Here is a 21,232-nt window from a genome sequence, read left to right as displayed (position 1 = left end):
GACACTGCTGACAGTAGTGTGAGTCGGGTGCATACCTCTACATGCGGTTATATCACATCATAAACTCAATAACATTGTGTTTAAATGTAACTATTCAAATGTACCAAACCTATATTGCAAAAACTCTGGCCTTTACAAGTTTGATCTAATAGACGAGGTGGGGATGACTTGCATCAAAATGAATGTGCATATTCTTTCGTATCATTTCTTTCCTATATATGCCAAGTACTGTGGATAAGGGTCACATCAGGAAGTATAGTAACTGCATTAAAGCGTATGACGCATTTGTTTGGGCTGCTTAATATATTTCAATAGGGGTTTGGTATTTTCATATGAACAAGAAAAACATTAATATATTATTATTTTATTATATTATCTTTTAGCATTTTGTATCATGGCTATTTTAAATTGCAGTAGTTGTCATCAAGGCAGTGCATCACAGTTAACTAGAAAATCGAACTGAACAAAATCACTGAAGGAGTAAAAGCACAAAGCTGCTTGATGATGCATCAACTACAGATAAAGCTACATAACTCAGTCGGGTGAATGGAGCTCTAAACAATTATCAATGAAAAGCTAAGCGGGGACAGAAACACTGCAAAGGAGAACTGTGATTCATGCCGATAGCTACAGCTGAGCAGTGATCCAGCGACAAAGTGCCTTCAGCTGCTGGCGCTTGGTCAGTCAACTGAAGCTTGCTCCTTTCCTCTTCTTTAAACACAACAGAAAAAGTAAGGGTCTCTGGAATTACATTCACTGTTTCCCACTGGCAGCTCTGACACCCCGAACATCCCTCTGACCACATCTGGATTTGTGTGGCTCCAGTGACTGGCCAGAATTCTTGATATTGGTGTGATCCATTCCTGAGTTTATGTATTGGAACCGTTGTTGTTAGTGTTTCTATTATCAGGCTTTCACTCTTTTCACAGTTTATTATGACCATAAACATTGAGAGCTTCAGGTGTATTTGTGATGTGAGAACAGCACACAGGGCGGCTGTGGCTAAGGGGTTAGAGTGGTCGTCCTCTAACCAGCAGGTCGGCAGTTCGATCCCAATCTTCCCCATTCCGAATGCCGAAATGTCCTTGTGCAAGATATTGAACCCCTAATTGCCCCTTCTCATAGAGAAAAGTGCTGCTAATAGATGCATTGTGTGAATTGGTGAATGTAAAACTGTACTGTAAAGCGCTTTGAGTGGTCATCAAGACTAGAAAAGCTCTATATAAATACAGATCATTTAAAAGGTCCAGTGTGTAAGATTTAGATGAAAGGGATCTGTTGATAAAATAATCCTAGTGATGTTTTCACAAGTGTGTTTCATCTAAATTATACAAATTGTTGTTTTATTTACCCTAGAATGGGCCTTTATATTGAAATACTTTATATTTACATCAGGGGGGGTCCTCTACATGGAGGCCACCATGTTTCTGGTAGTAGCCCAGACTGGATAAACTAAACACCCTTTGAGTTTTTATGACAACTGAAGGTTACCACAGGTTCTCTTTCATGTTTGAAAGAGGAGGGTGAGGTGAGGGGTGTTCAGCTGCCACATGCAACTTCACTACTTTATGTCACTAAATTCTACACACTGCAACTTTAACATTTAAAAAGATTGTGTGTCCTTTAAATAACACAACACAGTGGTTCATGTACGAAACAGTGATTCGTTGATGTGACACCAGGACTAGAGAATTTAAGGTCGCATTATATTGTGCGCCACATCTGGGAGTATATATAAAAAAGAGCACAGGTTCCACGAAGTGTTAATGTGAATTACACATTGCCTCAGACAGCATGCCCTTTTCCGAACAGTGCCACAGCCAGCTTTTCTTCCTCATGCCGTTTTCTTAGGACTTCCAGTTTGGTCAGCAGGGACATATCTGAGCCTTGCCAGAGAGGAGCGAGCTCCGTGAAGTCTTCAGTCTTGAACTTCTGCCTCTGTTTTGGTTGAGACTTTACAGGGGGTTTGGCTATGGTCTTGGCATATTCTAAGGCCTAAGAGAGACAGAGAGAAAGAGAGACACATGTATGCTAATGTATGAATGGAATTATTATACCAGTTGTACAAAAAAAAAAGTACTGAAATCATTATTCCACCATGGACTTTCAAAAATGTCATGGATGCATTTCTTCGATATACAGTACTAGACACACGTGTCCCACACACATGGTTGTGGGACTTAAGTTATGATGCGTGTACACTCAAAATACAGCTTCCTGTTTCATGGCGAAACATCAAAATTCAAGGCCACACCACAGACACGCCAATGAAAATGCAATCTTTTAATAGCTTTTCATCACAGGTTGTACACACCCAGTTTGAAGTTGTTTTTAATAATGAATTCTGTAGCAAGAATTTGTTAACGTACAACAGCTGTAAATCTCCAAAAAGTGTGAGGGTCCAAAATGCTCTTTGTAGATCTGGGCATGACACATGTGCCACACACACACACACACACACACACACACACACACACACACACACACACACACACACACACACACACACACACACACACACACACACACACACACACACACACACACACACACACACACACCTTTATCCTGGGAACTTTGTTGTCGCTGCCTTCCGGGTCCTTGGCTGGTAGAAAGGGAATCCGGCTCATTTTTTTGTTCTGTTCGCGGATCACATTTGAATACAGCTTCTGCCGTTTCATTTTCTTCACGATGATGGTGAAAGAGTGAGAAAGGGAGTAAAAGAGAGGAGAGGGGGAGAGAGAGACAGAAGCAGATTATAAATGGGGGTTTAATTAACTGAGCCATTTCTCCCTTAAGGCCCTTCTCTTTGTGTGTCCCCTTAGCAGAGCCTCTCCACGCAGCCCTACAAAACCAAACACAGCTAGCCATTCAGCAGGCCTATCAACATTTACACATATCATTCACTAATAGGCTTGGCCCTAGAGATGCACAGGGCTCGATCTAGTGTAAATTGGCCAAACAGCCTCACTTTTTGCTGAGGATTAACAAGAGATATATCAAAGCACAAAGACCACTTAACTCCTCAGGGGTACTCTTATTTGCTTTGTATATGAAATTCTATTTGTGGAAGACCATGGGGCCTTTAAATGATGAACTTGGGACACCTGGAGGAGGGTCAGTGGAAACATTATAGCTTCTTTAAACAGCATGCACTGCAACCCTGAACCTTTCTAGATCTCTGTGTGTATGACTGGACATTAAACTGACTTTAAGCTGTCAGCTGCCTTTATATAAAGTCTGTTTAACGTCCGACTGAGCTGATGTGTGAAAAGTGTCCGTCAGTGAGAATTCACAGTGAGCCATTTGACTTGTTGACATTTCTATCATTTTTACGGTGCACTCAAAACCCCAAAAACCTTGTGCTAACCCAAAAAGAGTATTACCAGTAAATGACATGTCTGACACTGAGCATCTCCTGTGCTGCATGTGTGAAAAGGCAACTAACAAAATCCAGACCTGATGGCTGATTGGCTTCTCTCTGCCCTGAGTGACTCTGGTTTGTACTTTCTCTCTCTTAATCAACACTACAGTTTGTTTGAATGCTCTATTACTTTATAATGCTGCTTTCAGACATGCATTTAACTCTGGAGAATGTCCGGAGATTCTCTGGAGTTAAATGCATGTCTGAAAGCAGTCTGGGGCTGTATGTGAGAATGCATATCTGAAAACGTAAAATTACCCAACACCTTCCTATATGTGATGAGGATAATAGTAACAGAGTAACAGCTTTCCTAGGCTGTGTGTGAATGTGCCCGTGTCTGTTGGGTCTGTATGTGGTAGCTTAGTTTTACCAAATTTTCCAGGTCACTTTATCAATTAGGGATTTTTACACATATCTTATGTGCTTTTTCGTCTTATTACCTATATATTGACCACATATTGATTGGTAAATCAGCCACTGAGCATCCTCCATCTTCAAGATACTGCAGTTTGATTGGATCTAGATTTACTTCATTGCAATCAATTATACACGTGATGTCTGTGTACCCTGGCTTGAATTGTTCCAATATTGTTTTCTGATCATATTTTACACATTTGATTTTACACAGCTTCCTGCTTCCATCCATAGGATGACCACCCTCTGAACACCAATTTACAGCCTTGCTGGTCCATTCAAGGGGAAAATGACCTGTTTGTGCATTATGTGACAACATCTTTATCTATGTGTGCAGTTCATGGATAAATGAAGCCACCAAAAACAAAGTGGTAGTGTGGCTCAAAGGGTAACAATTCATGGTGAGAAGATTGTGACGCTGCAGGTCAGTACTTACTGTCTTTTCAATGGCAGCGTAATCAGGACACAGGCCTCGATGATTTTTGTCTGTCCTCATCTGCTTGTATGCCTAGATGGATAGATGGATAGACAGACAGACAGATTACTTAATTTGAAGCACACCTTTGTGAGATTGAACTTCATTTGTTTTGACGGCTGTCTTAATAGAAACATGGGCCAAGCAGTAAACCTCAGACAGCAATTGTGATCCATTTTCATGCTTCTCATTGAGTTCAAATTGAGAAAAAACACTCCCTCCTGCTTGTTTGTCCATCTCACTAGCCTGCAATAAATTGACGCCTCTACACTTAAAGAGGGAGAAAGTGCTCACGTATTTGAAGAAGATTTTCACCATTGCTGATGCTGTGAACAGCATGCGGATGAGAAGTGTGTATGTAACTGTGTATGAAGAAATAAAAGTCACAAATGGCATTCCTTGAGACAAAGTCTGATCGAATGGGGCACAGTGACCTTATGTGCGTCTATCTGGGGTGTTCTTGATATGATAAAGCCTGATTCTCTTTCATTCTCAGTCACACACAATGACTGCTTTCATGTTTTTTGCTATGCTAGTGACGTGGCTCCAGGGAGAGCAATGTTGGTCCACTCTGAACTATCTCAATGACTACTGAATAGGGATCTACATACATACATATATATATATATATATGTAGTGCCACCATCAGGTCAAAGTTTTTTAGTTATCACTCATCCATTGGACCACAGTTCAGTTCAGTTCTCTACTCCTCAGCCACAGGGGCGGAACAACAAATGCGTCCGAACAACAAATGTCTCTTTTCATCCCAGAGAAACGAAGGCTCATATGGGTGGATCCTTTACTGGCCAATCTATCCTAGGATTCATTGAGCTTACCACAGGCAAGTAACGAGATGTCGGATGCTTGAGTACCAGGCTTCAACTCAACCATACAGCTAGTACACGTTTAAAAAAACTAAGTGGTATTAAAACTTTCTTATCGTGTCCATCTGCAGCTCTATTGCTTGGCAACAGCAGTAGGGCGGGACAAGCTGGATACGTAGATCACGGAAATCCTCTGTCCATTTAATTTCGGTTCAGCCTTTGTGGTCTACGCTGCCCACAAAGACAGTGTCCTCTTAAGGAGGTGGCCCCTGAATTGGGACACAGCTTGTATATTTAATAATGCTCATGGTCCAAGCTTGTGCACTGTAGTTCAGTGAGAGCTCCTCTCAATCAAACAGTGACAACTTTTTTGGTGATTTGGATGGTATCTTAATCCAAGTGGTGCTTTTTCTCCGTCTAAACAACCTGTCATGCTAAATGCCCAATGTATTTCAAAGCTAAAACCTTTTACTGATTTACATTAGTTTTTGTGTTTTTCTTTCAAGGGAAGACCAAAATTCAATAATAACATGGCACAGACAGTAAACACAGTGCAAACAGTTCATGGGCTTTGAAAGAATTTTGTCACCAGATCTTACTGTGTTTCCTCATCAGGCTCTGATATGATACTGAGGTGTTTTTCAGGGACACTGTTGGTGAGCTGAACTTAGGTGCTACAAGTAATACGGGAAAAGACAGAAAAAGATGTAGATACTGTCTCTTCTCAGTTGCTGGTGACAATTTGTGTGTGTGACCGTGTGTATAAGGGTGCATACAATCCTTAAGCTGCCGCAGACAAAAGGGAGCCAATCATTCCAGATTGCACCGGCTCCTTTTTGGGAGGAGGATTTCAGTTTGCTTTAGCCACGGACACAACAGGGCACCTTTCTTTCTAAGACTTCTCCCCTCTCCCCCCAAACTCCTAAGTCACGCTCATCTGCTTTCATGCCCCGGCACTACAGCCAGACTGCTTTACAAATTGAGCCTGTAATCTTGTCAGACATGATGGCTAACATGGTGGGAACGATGGGAGGTCAAGGGGTGGGCACCACAGGAGGACTATGTGAAAGCTCCAGAGTGAATACAACCCAAAGCATTTAATAATACTTTCTAGCCTGTCTTGTGTCCATCTCTCAACTGTTAGTTGTTGGGTGGTATGAAAAGTGCTAGTCTAAGCAAACAAAGATCATAGAATCCATTTGTTTTATGGAATTATAGCGTGGTGGTAGAAAAAGTTGGTTTAAAATATCAATATTGCAATGTTTGTTTCAGTTAATGGTTTCATCAACTAGACTTAACTTGATTTAATAACTGTCAATCACAACAATGTGTCTTGTCAAAAAAAAAAAACTTCTAAAGCCATGGCATGAATCCTTCAACGACTAAGCTTTGAACTAGTCTACACATCTACCTTGGAAAACACAGGAGTCCTGAGTTCCTTTCCAATCAGAATCTAACAGCTAAGACTACATCCACACACTATATTCTTAAATTGAAAATGATCTCTGTCAAGACGACTTATAGCTTCATACCAGAAAAAATCTCCATCCATACATACAAACCCACCTGAACATGCATCACATGACGATTCATGAACACTGGTCATGTGCGTGAAGGGGTAAACAGGAAGTAGATTGTCTACTGCAGTTGAACAACAATGTTGAAAAGTAAGAGAAGGGATTTGTTTTCTTGGACGGACAACAACGTGGAGGTGTTACTGGAAGTAAGTGTTAGTACCCTCACCAAATATCCTTGCCTAGTAAGAACCAATCAATAAGGGAATATGTGGGATTGTTTTCAAAAGTCTGTTTCTGCACATCCACACTATAACACAACTTCCACATTTCAAATTAAAGTAAGACCAGCAACATTTCCAAAAGTCCTCACTTTAGGGCCTCAAAAACTTTAGGGGCTCAAACTCCTGGATGCCAGTTGTTAATGTAGTGGAAGTGATGCGCTTTAGAACTATGTGTTAGTATGGATGTAGACTGAATAGAGAAAAGGTGAGGGGAAAAACAACTACAGACAAATCATTAAATGCAAATGGCCGTGTTTAGTGGCCCTGCGCCTCACAGACTCTCTCCCTTCTAATCACCTTAGCCTCTAACACATCTTCAAATGGCTTTTCAGAGCCTGCTTTATGCAGTCATCATCTTATAGCAATTAAGTGTATCTTAGTGGAGCTAGACAATTAACCTGATGTTTTATGCCCTCTGTCATTGGAACACTCCTGCTGGATTAAGCAGTCCCTGCATGAAGACAGCTGAGGGGATTATTTGGGACTTCAAAGAGGTATTTATTTGTGTAACTCCTCATGTATGTGGGGATTAAAGGGGAATGGCACTCAACTGAAGAATTTATGTGTCACTTTTGTTCGGTGAAACTGCATAATGTGTTCTAATTTTTCAAACTTGTATATGTTTTTTCTGTATATGTTGAGTGAGTTTAGTGATTCTTGAGTGCAGAACAGGTCATATACAGTACAGACATTGTAATTACCCATCAGCAAAACCAAGTTATTCTGAAAGAACTATTGTGACTCAGCATTGAGAACCAGCCAGCAGCCTCTACCCACGAAGAAGGGCCACATGATGAAATGATTTGTTAATGATGGGATTCTATAGACAATGTATACAAAGCCTATGATAACTGTGAGCATATCTAGTAGTGCATGAGTGACCAGGCATGCTCTCTGAATACTCAGTGGAGGAAGCAAACACTTTTTTTATCTGTGTGACAGACAAATAACACACTGATGAGACTCAGATATAATTCTTCTGCAGTAAAAGATGAAAAGTGTTAACACTGCAAGACACTTATGAAGCTCACAGACAACACCGACCTTGCAATTAACTCTCGCTCTCAGCTGCTTCTGTTTCTCCATCTGAACCAGGTAGCTGTCAGAGTTACTGCTATGGATGTGGAAGGCTGTGTTCTCACTCTGACAAGGGCTCAGCCCAGGCTCTTCTCCTGTCAGGGGCTTTCCTATAGGTGGAAGAACCGAGTACGAGCCCGTGCCCTGTGACGAAGCAGTAGTAGGAGTCCTGAGGGGGCTCCGAGTCTGCTCCTCTTTTTCACAGGATAATGGCAACTGTGATGCCCTTGTCCTGAAACACAAAATTATTCGTGGATATTGAATGGTCCAATGATATTAGATTAGTACATCCAATTTACATGTGTTATTATTATTATTATGGTCATTACAGAAATACTACAGTGATGCCATAATTTAGGTGAGGCACAAACAAATGTGACTTGTGTTATATTATCATAATTATTATTATTATCATTATTGTTGTTGTTGTTGTAAAAATGTATATATCTATATCTTTCATTCATTTTCATAATGTTTTATACTATCATTTGTCATCAGCTGTGTTGTGATTGTTGTGATGTGTTAAAGATATTCTCTATTTTTTCTATGTTCCATTATTTGATGCCATACACATGTGTCATTTCTTCCTCATTTTGATTAAATAAAAGACAATATAAATGCTTCACCTTTGCCATTGTTCAGGACTACTCTCCAGGTTTTGGTGGAGAAGCTGTGTATTCAGCACTTCCCGAGACATGAAGAAGGACTTTCTAGAATTGTTTTTTTGTTGATATCCTGTGGACAAGGCCAGTTGAAGTTCAGACGTGGGGCTCCAGTGAGGATGACCATGCAGAGATGCTAGGTTGATGATGGCATCCTGGCCATCCTTCTGCTGAAGTAATGAAAGAAGATGGGATGACGTGTTGAGGTTGATGTTGAGGTGGATGGTCGGGGGCAAAGGCTGTGAGGAAGTCGTCTTCTGAGGTTCAGGCTGAGTTACAGCAGCTGCTTGAGCTAATGGGACACTCAAACAATCTCCCCGCTCAGCTTTGACCGCCACAGCTGGGGGCTGCCGTCGAGAGGGGTTGGGGTACTCTTTACACTGGCCTTTCTTCCCCTTGCTGATCTGGGTGACCTGAGGTTGGAGAATGATTAACAGCAAGGATAAGAATATTTTCATTGATGTAGGATGTGTATGTCCATATCAATATCCACCTGAAATAATGTGTTTTAATGCCAGCAAACAACCTTTAAATACGGGTCTCATTTCACCATCATATTGAAAGGCTGTGGATGTTTACAGCTTAAACTCCTCTGTATTTATGTGAGATATACTAACTATTTATAAATGCAGTGTGAAGCACAAAGTACCAGACAAACATTAGCTCTGAGTAAGAGGGACAATTCTTTCCCAAGAATAAGGGCTGGTACACCTCTTTACATGATCGGACCAAATTATTTAGCAAGAGGCCTGCGAGCGTGTGTCTCATGCATCTAATGCCGTTGATTTGGCAAAACACCAGCTTTTCCCGTTCCAGTGGGAAAATATTTATACTCCTCGGTTTTATGTTTTTCATTACGGCATTAATCGTATCTAGTAAGCCCCAGTGAAAAAATATCATGAGTGACAACGTTCCCAAAATGAAACAAACAGACAGCGTGATAGTGCCCCCATGGTGTAGAAGATAGATAGCCCTGATTAAGCTTCCACACCCCCAGTACTGCAAAACAAACATAAAATAATGTGGGGGCGGGGGGCCTACCCGCAACTGTTGTGTTTTTTGGAGCAACCTCAGCTCAGGGTCCGAGCTGTCCTGCTGGTTCTCTGCTGGAGCCGGCTTCTTAAGAGTTTCCTGCACCTTTAAACACAACAAGCAGAGAAAAGTATTACACTGATACAAAAAAGTATTTAATATATTTTCTGTTGATACAGTAAAACTGGAGCACACATTCTCATTGAGACCAGTGCCTGACCATTAAAACCTACACACCAATATAAGGCTATCAATATTGCATCCATTATTATCAGGGACATCATATTACATCAATTTACTATTTCAGGTCCTTATGCAGTGTGGAAATGTGTCCTGTTAATGCTGTAATGAAAAGCATTTAACTTCAGGACTCCCCCAGTGGCAGAGGACCACCTGAGTGGATCGATGGTATTGACAGGCGGAAGACTTTTTCATGGAACACCAGTAATTCTGTGAGGTTGAATTGGGGAAGGTCACAGCAAATGCCTGGATCCAGTTGTAACATATCTATCGATTAGTGTGTTTGTCATTGCATCTAATAGCATGAAATGCTACTATTATGCTGAGAGAACCCAGACAAATTCAGGGTACTGTTGGGCAAACCAGCATGTAAGCTGCACGCTCCTTTGTCCTTTGTCTTTCAAGCTGAGTTTGATCATTTTGGTGATTAACTCAACCTCACATTAACTCACTAACCAAACAGGCGCATCTATTTTCAAATGGCAGAGACTTTGAGACATTTGGGTGGTGTTACAGATGAACGAGGGCAGAGCAGTTGTTTGAAGATCATTAGCAGGCGTCAGTGAATCCTGTGTGTCCGGCAATGTACACACTCACACACAAACACTTTGCACCTCTCACCTTTACCCATTCCCCCTGCTATTGCCTTTTGTCACCCATTATAAAAATCCCAATCAGTTGGAGCAAATGATCAAGCCTGTATTGCATTTTGAGCATGGTAAGCTGTGTAATATCTTTTCTACTAAATTGGGCCTGTAATTGCTTCTCTGCGAGACGATGTCACAACAAAGTCTGGCAATTGCAGCTAGCTGTATTACCTCCTGTACCCGGGAAACATCTGCTTTTCGCAATGAGGACTTCAAAGGGGCTGTGGATCTTGAATTGCATTTAGCTGCTATTGTGGCCGGCCCAGGTAATCTTGATTAGGTGTTTAGACTGGGGCAGGGTATACAGTGGCAGAGAGCTCCCCAGAGCTTTGGTCTAAAGCTATTAAAAGATTGTACATTATGTTCCCATGGCTTTGAAGTGAGGGCCTGCGAGAGGAGAAGGGACTCTGAGGGCTGAGTGCAATAGCAGAAGATTGATCTGCTACTTCTGTCTTTATCAAAGGAGGCCCGAGCCCCGATGAAGCCAATCACTGCTGCAGCCTCTCTGCCACTTGGCCAGGCTAAACATTTGCTGCATTAGGAAATTGTGTACATTTAATGACACGTCTAATTATAACAAGCTGCCTTCAGATGGCCACTCCCATCAAAAGACCAAATGGGTTATTTTAAATGGGTCCGGTAACAACTGGCTTGTCTGCGCTCATATTGATTTTTGAAACTGATGATATTTGTACATAGTGTTGCTATCTTTTGCAAGGAGCAACAGAAAGGAAAGTACAGTAGGAAGAACAGTGAGCTTTGTGGTAAAAGACGTTAGGCATCTCACAATTTGAGGGCCCTGATTGCGAGATTACTACACTTGGCACTGTATTTGTGTGTCTAACCTTCAGTATTAGACTTTATAAAAATCTGTAGGAGATAAAATGTGAATATCATGTGTGTGTGTGAAAATAAATTATCCTATTTCATTCAAGTTTGCACTCTAGACTTACCCCAGAGCCACAGTTATTATAAAGATTGTATTTTATTCTAAAATATGGTTTAAAAATTACTCTGGTTTCTGCGTGTTTCTTTAAAGCTTTGTTGATATTTAACGCTGTTGCCGTAGCACATCCAATTCATAGATTAATCCTGTAATGAAACAAAAAAACACAGACTACATGCAAATTGGTGCCCCCTTCTTTTATGCCCTGTGTCCCTCATTAAGTAAGACACGTCTTTGGGGAGACAGAGCAATGGAAAACTAACAAGCGAATTCAGAGGGAAAATGACAAAACACAAGGGCTCAGGAGAGGGAAAGGCTCCGGCTCTGTTTACTATTGCACAAAGCTAACGGCTCTTGACTATGTAAATGGTGATGATATGAGACATTGTAGAGGGCTGGGGCTCAGATGGGTGAACAAGGTTGGGGGTATTATAGCCAGCAAACAGTCTTGTGGCCCAACAAATGGGGAATGCGGGCCATCCCGACCAATTATGCCACTGTGCCAGGTGCAGGGATGTCTAAGAGCCTATTGGTAACCATGCGTCTCTGATGTTCTTGTTGTACACATCAACTCATAATAAGCACTGCATAGCCAGACATGGCTCCTTTCATATGGTGGAGGAGAAGGCAGATGAAAACAGATATGCTCCTTTGCCAAATTAATTTTCCAGACTGGGTCAGAGGAAACATCATAGGATATTTTCTATTGGTTGTCCGAGATGACTTTATATGGCATATAGATACCATTAATATTAGTAACACTATAGTTACTGCCTGTAACCCACAATAAGACAAACTTACCAGTAGGTGTTGGGGGCTAAAATTTAGAATATTGTTTGTCTCCATCAATTTTCAAAACAAACAACCTAAAATAAATTCAATAGATAAAGTTCATCTATCATCAGGAGGCTATAAAGTCACATGATACTACCAAACAGATCACAAACATAAACTGCAGTTCAAACTGGAATGGGAAGTCAAATCACTTCGACCCATTTTTTCCCCATTGTCTGCCTCCAGTCAAACTTCATCCTATGATCATGTGCAACAAAAGCTCTGCCATCCAAGATTCATTATCTATACTAGTGCAGCTCCTGGTGTCTGTTTCTGTAATTGCAACCTGTTTCAAGAGAATGTCTGCCTGAGGGTGATCATTACAGTTTTCTACGCAAGTTTGTTTTCATGTTTCAAACATCCTATTCTCATTATGTCATTTTAACAATCAGTAGATGCTACTGGCCAAAAAAACTAGATTCTGTACTCACATCATTCACATTGGGCATCTGTTTGCGTGCATGCACCCTCACATAAGAGCCATGTTTAGATCTGCTGCACCCAAGGGTTATTTTGTTAAGTTTCACTTTGTCCTCCACCAGGCTTTGTAGCTTGTTGTTTGATGAAACATTTGGGTTTGGCAGTGTAGAGGTGCTCATTTCCTGGATGGGTCCTCTTTGTGTACATCTCAATTGTTGGTAGTGCATCCTAAATTCTGTGCCATGTAGGTCCTCTCTCATATTAGGAGACCCACTAAAATGTTCACTGTCAAAGCTTCTCTCATAGTTCTCTCTGATTCCTCTCTGTAAACTGCTGACATTTTCCTTTTTAGTGGAAGCTTCTGAAAGGTGAGCTTCTGGTGACCTACTCTGACAAGCATGCTTGTGACCGTGGTGAGATGCTGCCGTGCTTGTAAGACCATCTTCTGGGTGTAGGCGATACGGCTGGTCTGACTTATTGCCAGCTGTATGTGGAGTCACAACAGGTGGACTTGTGTCAACAATGTATCTGTATCCTCCTTTTTTTCCCAGTGCTTGTCCATCATCGTATGAATGAGCAGGTTTCTCTTCAGGGACTTGGGGATATCCCTCAACAGAATTCTGTGGACTCTCAATGAAGCGGCCATTTCCCTTCACGTTGGTCCTCCAGCTGGGGTCATATCGCAGGTCAGAATAGGTGTCATCAGGCAGCAGCCGACTGTTAGGTTAAAGATAGACAACAGAATAAACATCATTTGTCCAGAACAAGCCTTAGACTGAACGTGTGTTCTACGTCTCTGGATATAATTATACAAGAACATGTTCATATACAGTATGTATAGTATAGTGTTAATTATATTATTAGTAATTGAATACATTTTTGGTAAGCAGCTTTATTAATGAGATTTTCATATTGAAGGTTTACAGACACCTGAATGCCACATAGTCCTGTAGTGAGGGGTCAAAGGAACAAGAGGCATTAGACCATTATTAGAATGATGATGTCCTCAAACAAAGTATTAGGCCTTATCACAGACTTCTGAAATTGAAACAGATGAGGGGGCTATGAGCCTGTATTTATAGATAATTTTAATGTTTTCCATCAGGCTCTGCTAATGAGAGTCTTATTTTGAGAGCCTACCAGCAGAATGGTTCACAAACGGCAATTTTCAGCTTATGAAATGGCTTGAAAATTGCAGGCTAAAATGCTCTTTCTGATGGTGATGAAAAGATCTCATTAAAATAAATAGCAGAGAGCCTCTTTGTTGTGCTTACTGGGAGGACGAGGGGAGCCTAATTCTCCTGCTGTGATGTTGTGCATGTGGGGGCGGCGGTGGGGGGGTGTCTAGGTGTAGGGCCCTTCACTTCGATGAGGCCAAAAGGGTAAGGGATGTCTCTCTAATGACTGAGACTCAAACAAGTTGGAGAATGCATTATAGACAACATGCAGCTAGGCGTGATGCCTCCAACACTGGCAGAACCCCACAGACCATTATTTCTAGCGCAAGATACAGATACATAAATACAAAAGCCAGTGAAATATAGTGACAATCACTGAATGGGAAAATAAAAAAAATCATCATACAGACTATATTCAAATATCCTTTGGAGAGAGATAGGTGTAAAATATAGCGAGGAGGGATGAATAGACTTGCTTTAATAGGAATCTTTTGCTTGAATGAGGAATGCCCATTGGGTTTGTAAACTATGCATTGTGTGAAAAGGCTTACCCACTTTGAGGAGGGAGCAGAGAGGACCATGAGAACATGATAATGGGAATGGGACTGTGTCCACTTCCTCAGTCCTATGAAATGGAGCCTTTTGTGAGAATATGTCATGTTCATTTTCCTCTGAAACAATGTACTTTGGGATGCGGACCCACACTTGGTGGGCATCAATCCGCACAGGTTAATGACGGGAAAATGGAGAGTGCCCCTTTTCAGTTTTGCAGGGAGAGGACTGTCAGCCGGGGTGTGAAGGAAAGAGAAGAGGAGACAACAGTACGAGTCGACGAGATTGGCAAAACAGATGAGGTGTTGTCCTCACCACAGAGGCCTCCCTCTGCTCTGCTCCCTCAAAAGAGTGAAAGAGAGATCTCCTTTACTGCAACAATGATCCCTGGTAATGGACCACGAGTGACCACTTATTGTGATCCACCCAAACAAAACAAAAATCTAATTTCCCTCAAATGAAAGCTGTTATTCTCAAAGCACCTGAATTAGGCCATTCTCACCACAACGTACGATCAGTGCCTGCATCTCATTAAACGGCCGACACGGTTTCATTGTTAAGTGATGAATGAAGGCTATTCCTCTTTCATCATCCATGTGCTGTGTAAAAGTAAAGGGTTTGATTGCTGCCATACACTCCTTGTTGTATTCCATCTAAGCAGCACTATTATCTGCTTAATTTTAATTAATTTGTCACAGACAGTGAAAGTGACAGTCCAGTTCAATAGGCAAACCGAACAAGGCCGGGCACAGATCTCACCATAGTGAATAGCTTTAATTATGTTATATACATTTGCAGAATTATCCTCTACAAAGCCAATGATGTGATGAGCCACATTGTCTTCACAACTGTATCTATACCCAGCTAATCTCTACAACTGCGTAAAGTGAAATTAAATTTTAATTATGATTCTAGACGAAACCAAGAATTAAAGAGTGCAGGTTCTATATCAACAGGCAGGCTTTAACAACTGCTTTAACTACAAACATGAGTTACTGCCATCTATTGGGCAAAGTGCAGGACCACATATGAGACTTCGTCATCTGTATTACAGTGACACTTAAAAGACAAGTCTATTTATGTATCATATTATCACACATTTCTATCACAAGTCAAATAAACTCAATAACCGTGTGTGTGTGTGTTAATCCCTCGTGACAAAGAGCTCCATTGTTTTTTTTTAAGATTAACCTCCTCAGTAGGAGCAAACAGATTTAGAGCTGAGAGCCACAGACAGGGCAGTAAGGCGGACTGACACACAGTATTGTTTGTTTACAAAATAACAGAACACACTTCTGACCATAATTAACTGATGTTGAGTGTGTACAGATGTTACAACACCTCATAAGTTGCTATTTGCTGGACAAACCAGAGACAGTGAGCTCACCTTCCTCCTCTTTCATCCATCTGTGTATCCAAATATTCAGTCTGTTGGAGGGCTGGGTTCCTCTTGGTATGGAGGTTGGATGCTACGTCTAGGCTATCATAAACTTGAAGATCTTCAGTGTCATCCTCATCATCTCCCTGCAGTAAGCTCTCAGCATTCTCCTTTTCAGTGTTTTGATCAAGGTGGCCAATGTGCATTTGTAGCTGCTGTTGGTAGGCTCTCTCCTGGGCCAGGCGCTCTGTGTCGGACTCCCCAGATTCCCACTGGTTGGCAGGAACAGCTTGCCTCCTCTGCTCGGCCTTCGTCTCTGCACACATCCTTCCTTGTCCAAGTCCTTGGTCCATGTGTACGTTGCAGATGGAGAGTCTGCTTCATGAAGATCTGATTATCTATGTGGTTGTGAATATTATACAAGATCAGCAACAGGCCACTGTGTGAGCAAGTATATTGAGCCTTTATGTATTCATCTCATGGCATTGAGCTACACATGCCTAAAAGTATGAACATGCAGGTCTGAGATGGGTAACATCTAAATCCTCACTGTACAGCAGGTCAATTTGCTGTAAGTTACTTCAAGTTCATTATGGGCTCGAAATAAATCACTGAATCACTACATGTCAAAGTTAGACTCAAGTGGAAATGTGTAAACACGAATGAACAAAACAAAATACCGCACCTATCCTGTAAAGCCCCATGAATATATACAAACCTGAACAGATTACACTTATTTGTACCTCTTTTTTTTGCTTGTCTGTTTTTTTTTATTATTATCATTATTATCATAATTTATTTGTTTTGTTTGTATGTCTCTTTCTCCACATAAAGGTAAAAAAAAAAGGAAGAAAAAATGTAAGTCTTAGTAATGAGAACACTGGCCGTCACTGGATTTAACTTTTAAGCACAGTATAATGTTCAGTTTACCAGCCTCAAATTAGTTCTGTTTATTTATTTTTTTACATACCCAGGTTTCTAAATGTAACCAGGAATATTATATAAAAATCGATTCTTTATCGGCCTTTCCCTCCACAAATGATTTGACTTGTCACAGTTGGAAAAGCGCAGGTGTTGCTGACATTGAGGATGGCTTGGTATTCTGTGGTAATGCTGCTTTCAAACAATGTTGGCTGAATGGGCGGAAGAGAAAAGAGGAAAAAACACCCCTTATTCCAACATGGAAGAATTCACAAATTATGCCAAAGGTGGTTAGCTCTAATGCTAACTCCTTAAAGTACATACAGAGCCCAAATTAAGCACTTGTTTTATATGTAGGAGTTTTATGTGAAACTAGACACAAACAGAGTGAAGCTTCTAAAAAAAAGAGTTATATTGATTGTATTACTGCTAGTATAGGTTCTTTACAGGCAGTCTGTTGACATCAGAAACTCCATAATGCTCTAATTGAGAATTACAAGGTAAAGGTTTTCCCATTTTTCACATTACTATTTTGAAGGACATGATGTCACGCAAATGACATGCATGAATGAAATCAACATGGAATACCACAACCCTAAAACTGAAAACTCTACATATTATTAAGCCATCACCTGCGTTTTCCTACAGTGACGTGTCAATATGTTTCTAGAGGAGGCCTCACACCAATCAGTGAGCCTGTTGCTTGGAGAATTCAAAAACTCACTTGGCAAATTAGAATCAAGAAACACAGATGGAATAAAATAAAAATTTGCATCCAATTCAATTCAATGTGGAATAGGGTTGCTGGCAGTTGTAAATCGACATCTACATCACTCTGACTGACCTTGTCAACTTGCGAAATCACGACACTCTCTAATGTCAAGTTAGTTTGAGAGGGGAGGGAGGTTGATGTCTGATTCAGGATATATGGCTGTTTAAACTATTGTTTTTTTTATTTTGGGGCGAGGCAATTAATTGATCAGTTAGTCAGGATTTTTGATCATATTATTTACTTGAATGAATTTAAGATTAGTCCAATACAATTATTATATTAACCATTTGTCTTTGCAGAGATTATTATTATTATCCATACAAATTGTATACGTTTTTGGATAGTTTCCAAGTTATTACTAAGCCAATCAAGCAGACCTAACCCTAACCAGGCCAAAGCTGTGACTGCGATGTGGCTCAACACATCTGTGCTAAATGTTTTGAGTGTGAAAAACAATGAGTGGACCCAATGTGTTGGCACATGTGGATGAGAAGATCCCTTCTGTATTTAGAAGGTGATGCTGTATTTAGAAGGTGATGCTGATGATGAGGGGTTAGGGTTAGGGTTAGCAATGTGTCTCAGCATCTCAAGACAATTTGTAAATAAGGGTTTCCTGTTTATTGTAGTTGTTCCGTTGTTCCACAAGGTGGAGCCACATGTAAAATTATGGAACAAAATCTACCTTCCAATATTGCAGTTTTGACATTAATGACATTCTGACAACTTAAAATTAAACTTGAAATGTCAAAATCGCAAAAAAACATGAACCTAATGCCTTGGAGAAAATAGAGGCTTTTCTAGTTATTGCTTTGTCTTTCAAAAACATAAGATCCAACATGATTTGACTGACAATAAATCCTTACTTGAAATATTAGTTCCTTTAAATTGAGGATGAGTCACAATCAAGTAAAAATGAACTGAGTACATAAGATGAAGAGTTGTATAGTCAAAAAACAGCTGTACATTTAACAATATTTTAAAGATATCAGATATTAGAATGCACAATAACAACCATGTTCTCCTCAAATGACAGGTCCTTTAAACTCCTCCAAATATTTTTTGCACTTTAAACAACTTCACTATTTAGACAAACTAGTTATTCTTTTATAATAAGAAAAAAATGGTTCTATGCCACTGTGGACAAAGTGTCTACTTGACAGTCCTTTTGTCTTTGTGGTGTCCATAAATTAAGGAACAGTTCTCCGACCATCAATGACTACATGCCCCACTTTAAAAGAAGACTGTCGTTACATTGCGTTAAGCTTCCTAAACTTTAAGGACCAGTTTTGCAACATCATCATAACCTTCTCTGCAGTCGTTTTTTAAAATCCTATAGTCCACATCAAAACATGGATGATCATGAGTCTCAGCATACTGTTGTGTGCAGCATCATTTTTCTTGCCTATAGGTCATTAACTGTGTCAACTGTTTCATAGTTTGGACTCAACTTTGTTCATGATCTTTCTTGTATTTTCATTGTCTTCCTGAGGCAGGCCCAGGAACCAGAGGTCTCAGCTTGTCTTGTACCTGCATTTTCCCTGCACACTTCATTCAGAAAGTTGTTTTATGTTTTCTGATTAACTCAATTTGTGTCTGCATTGTGTCGGTCTCCTCGTTGTTTTCTATTGCAGCGTCTCTGTTGGCTCCATCACTAATGTCACTGCCTTTCCTCCTCAGTTTGGGGCTAGGTGTGATACCTGCCATCTTTTCAATCACCTCTTCAATAGAAGATATGCCCCTTTGAGAACTTAAGTCATGGTCAAGCATGCAAGAAGGTTGTTTGACAATGGCCATGTAATCCATACAGAAATCTTGTCTAAGTAGTCTGGCTGAGGCATTGAAATGTATGACTAATAATAAATTGTGAAGCGAGGCAGGTTCATATCCCAGAGGACCTGCTAAAATGTCAACTCCTTATTTTCACCTTCTGGGTTCTGTTTGGAAATAAATGTCTTTGCCAGTTTCTGCAGAGACATGAGGGGAAGCAAATGTTGGTCTGACTGGGCCATAAGTGGATTGTGAGCTAAATTAGACCAATGTGATGTGTCACAGCATTAAAGAAAATATCAAGAGCAGGGCCAATAAGAGTTTGATGGCTGGGGCCCTGGAATATACACATCCATCATTCACTGATGTGATACCTGGATTCGACAAATTGAAACTTCTGATATTAAACAGGCTAATATAGGTTTGAGAATGAAAGTAAGTAATACACTTGTATTACCTTTCATGCAATAATGAAGTAGCTGCCATGTGTTGTTTGTAGGTAGAATACAGTGATCAAAACTGATTAGGAATGTATAATATAATATTCAAACTGAATATGAACTGAAATCAAGTAAAATCGGTGTACTCGTGCTGGGAACCTCACAGACTCCTGTCTGAGAGATTACAATGAACACCAGAAACCACTACGTGTGTAACACCAGAGAAGTAGGGCTTAGGTACGTTGTCACCTTTTGCTTTGCTTAACAGTGGAAGATAACCTGTAGGTACCCGTGAGTTAGCTTAGCATCCTGTTTCACCAAACGAACCGTAAACCCGACCTGGTTCTAGGCTCAGAAAATGCCCTCTGTGGTTCTTGTCTTTATTGTGTCTGTTAAGACCGCGCTCAACGATCGTGTTAACGGTGCTTTCAAGAAGTAAAGTAAGTTTAAATACCCACCGGTACTCACCAGCGGCAGCGCGTAGAGGCACTTCCGGTGTCAACACAAACTGCCACTGATATGTAGAGGCAGCTACCTTTGATGCCACACGGTTTATAGGCAGCTGCCCTTGTTGCCACGCAACACTGTTTGGCAGCTGCCCTTGTTGCCACGCAACACTGTTTGGCAGCTGCCCTTGTTGCCACACTGATTAGAGGCAGCATTCACTGCCGCCACACTGTCTGAGAGCACCTAAAGCAAGTAAGGCTGTTGATCTGCCCAGTATCAGTTACAGTGTGACTCTAGGCTGAATAAATGTATTCAGGGTTTTTGTGTTACAAAACAGCAAAAAACTCACAAAATAAAATGTCCAGTTGCATTTAAACCATTTACAGTTTTATTTACTATCATAAGTTGACTTTGGCCCAAGTGTTTTCCTTATGATGGGATCTCATAGGCATTCTCCAAGGACTCTTAGTTAAATACACTAACAATATATTTTGTATGAGTTATGAACTTCTATGGCATAAAAGCATCAGTGCATATACTAGACAAATGACGAACGAAGCTGTACACAACAAAGTTTTATTCTCATTTCTTCAGTATTTATATGAATTCAGTTAACTGACTGTTACGCTCAGCCTCGGAGAAACCTGAGCATAACATAAGTTTGGCTCCCCTCTTTCCCCACTCCCAAATATGACCAGTGACACAGCTGATTTGCAGTCCAAAACAAAAGGCGATTTATTAAAAAAATTCAGGTAGAAACAATACATCTTACCTGCCTACCTAAACAAAAGCAGGAGCAAAGAAAACAAAAAGGCTTCTCTTCCCTACAATTATCAGGACTGCTCAGAATATCATTCAAAGGTAACAAACAGAAACACTGAGCGATTACACAACAATACACATAAGACGGGTTTCAAAAAACGAAGGAACAGTCATGTTGGGAGCCAGGAAAAAGACGAAGGCCAAGACCTTCTTCTTCTTCTT

The 21,232-nt window shown here is 40.6% G+C and overlaps 1 protein-coding gene across 2 annotated transcripts; it reads right to left on the bottom strand.

The window, feature by feature from the left end:
• Nucleotides 1-1,529: 1,529 nt before the first annotated feature.
• On the bottom strand, nucleotides 1,530-20,364 carry jhy (junctional cadherin complex regulator). Of its 2 annotated transcripts, none has more exons than XM_035178808.2 (9): nucleotides 20,270-20,364; nucleotides 15,911-16,299; nucleotides 12,805-13,510; nucleotides 9,716-9,811; nucleotides 8,639-9,087; nucleotides 7,980-8,244; nucleotides 4,275-4,346; nucleotides 2,562-2,684; nucleotides 1,530-1,995 (listed from the first exon to the last, which is right to left on the bottom strand). In XM_035178808.2, the coding sequence occupies exons 2-9, from the start codon at nucleotides 16,252-16,254 to the stop codon at nucleotides 1,786-1,788; spliced, it is 2,265 nt and encodes a 754-aa protein (XP_035034699.1). In that variant the 5' UTR covers nucleotides 16,255-16,299; nucleotides 20,270-20,364; the 3' UTR covers nucleotides 1,530-1,785. The 2 variants fall into 2 exon arrangements, with proteins under 2 accessions (XP_035034699.1, XP_035034698.1); XM_035178807.2 differs by having other exon boundaries at nucleotides 20,260-20,314.
• Between the last annotated feature and the right edge of the window lie 868 nt (nucleotides 20,365-21,232).

The sequence above is a fragment of the Hippoglossus stenolepis genome, chromosome 15 (genome assembly GCF_022539355.2).
Source record: "Hippoglossus stenolepis isolate QCI-W04-F060 chromosome 15, HSTE1.2, whole genome shotgun sequence".
In the NCBI taxonomy this organism is placed as follows: domain Eukaryota; kingdom Metazoa; phylum Chordata; class Actinopteri; order Pleuronectiformes; family Pleuronectidae; genus Hippoglossus; species Hippoglossus stenolepis.
This window is presented reverse-complemented; position numbering and strand designations above follow the sequence as displayed.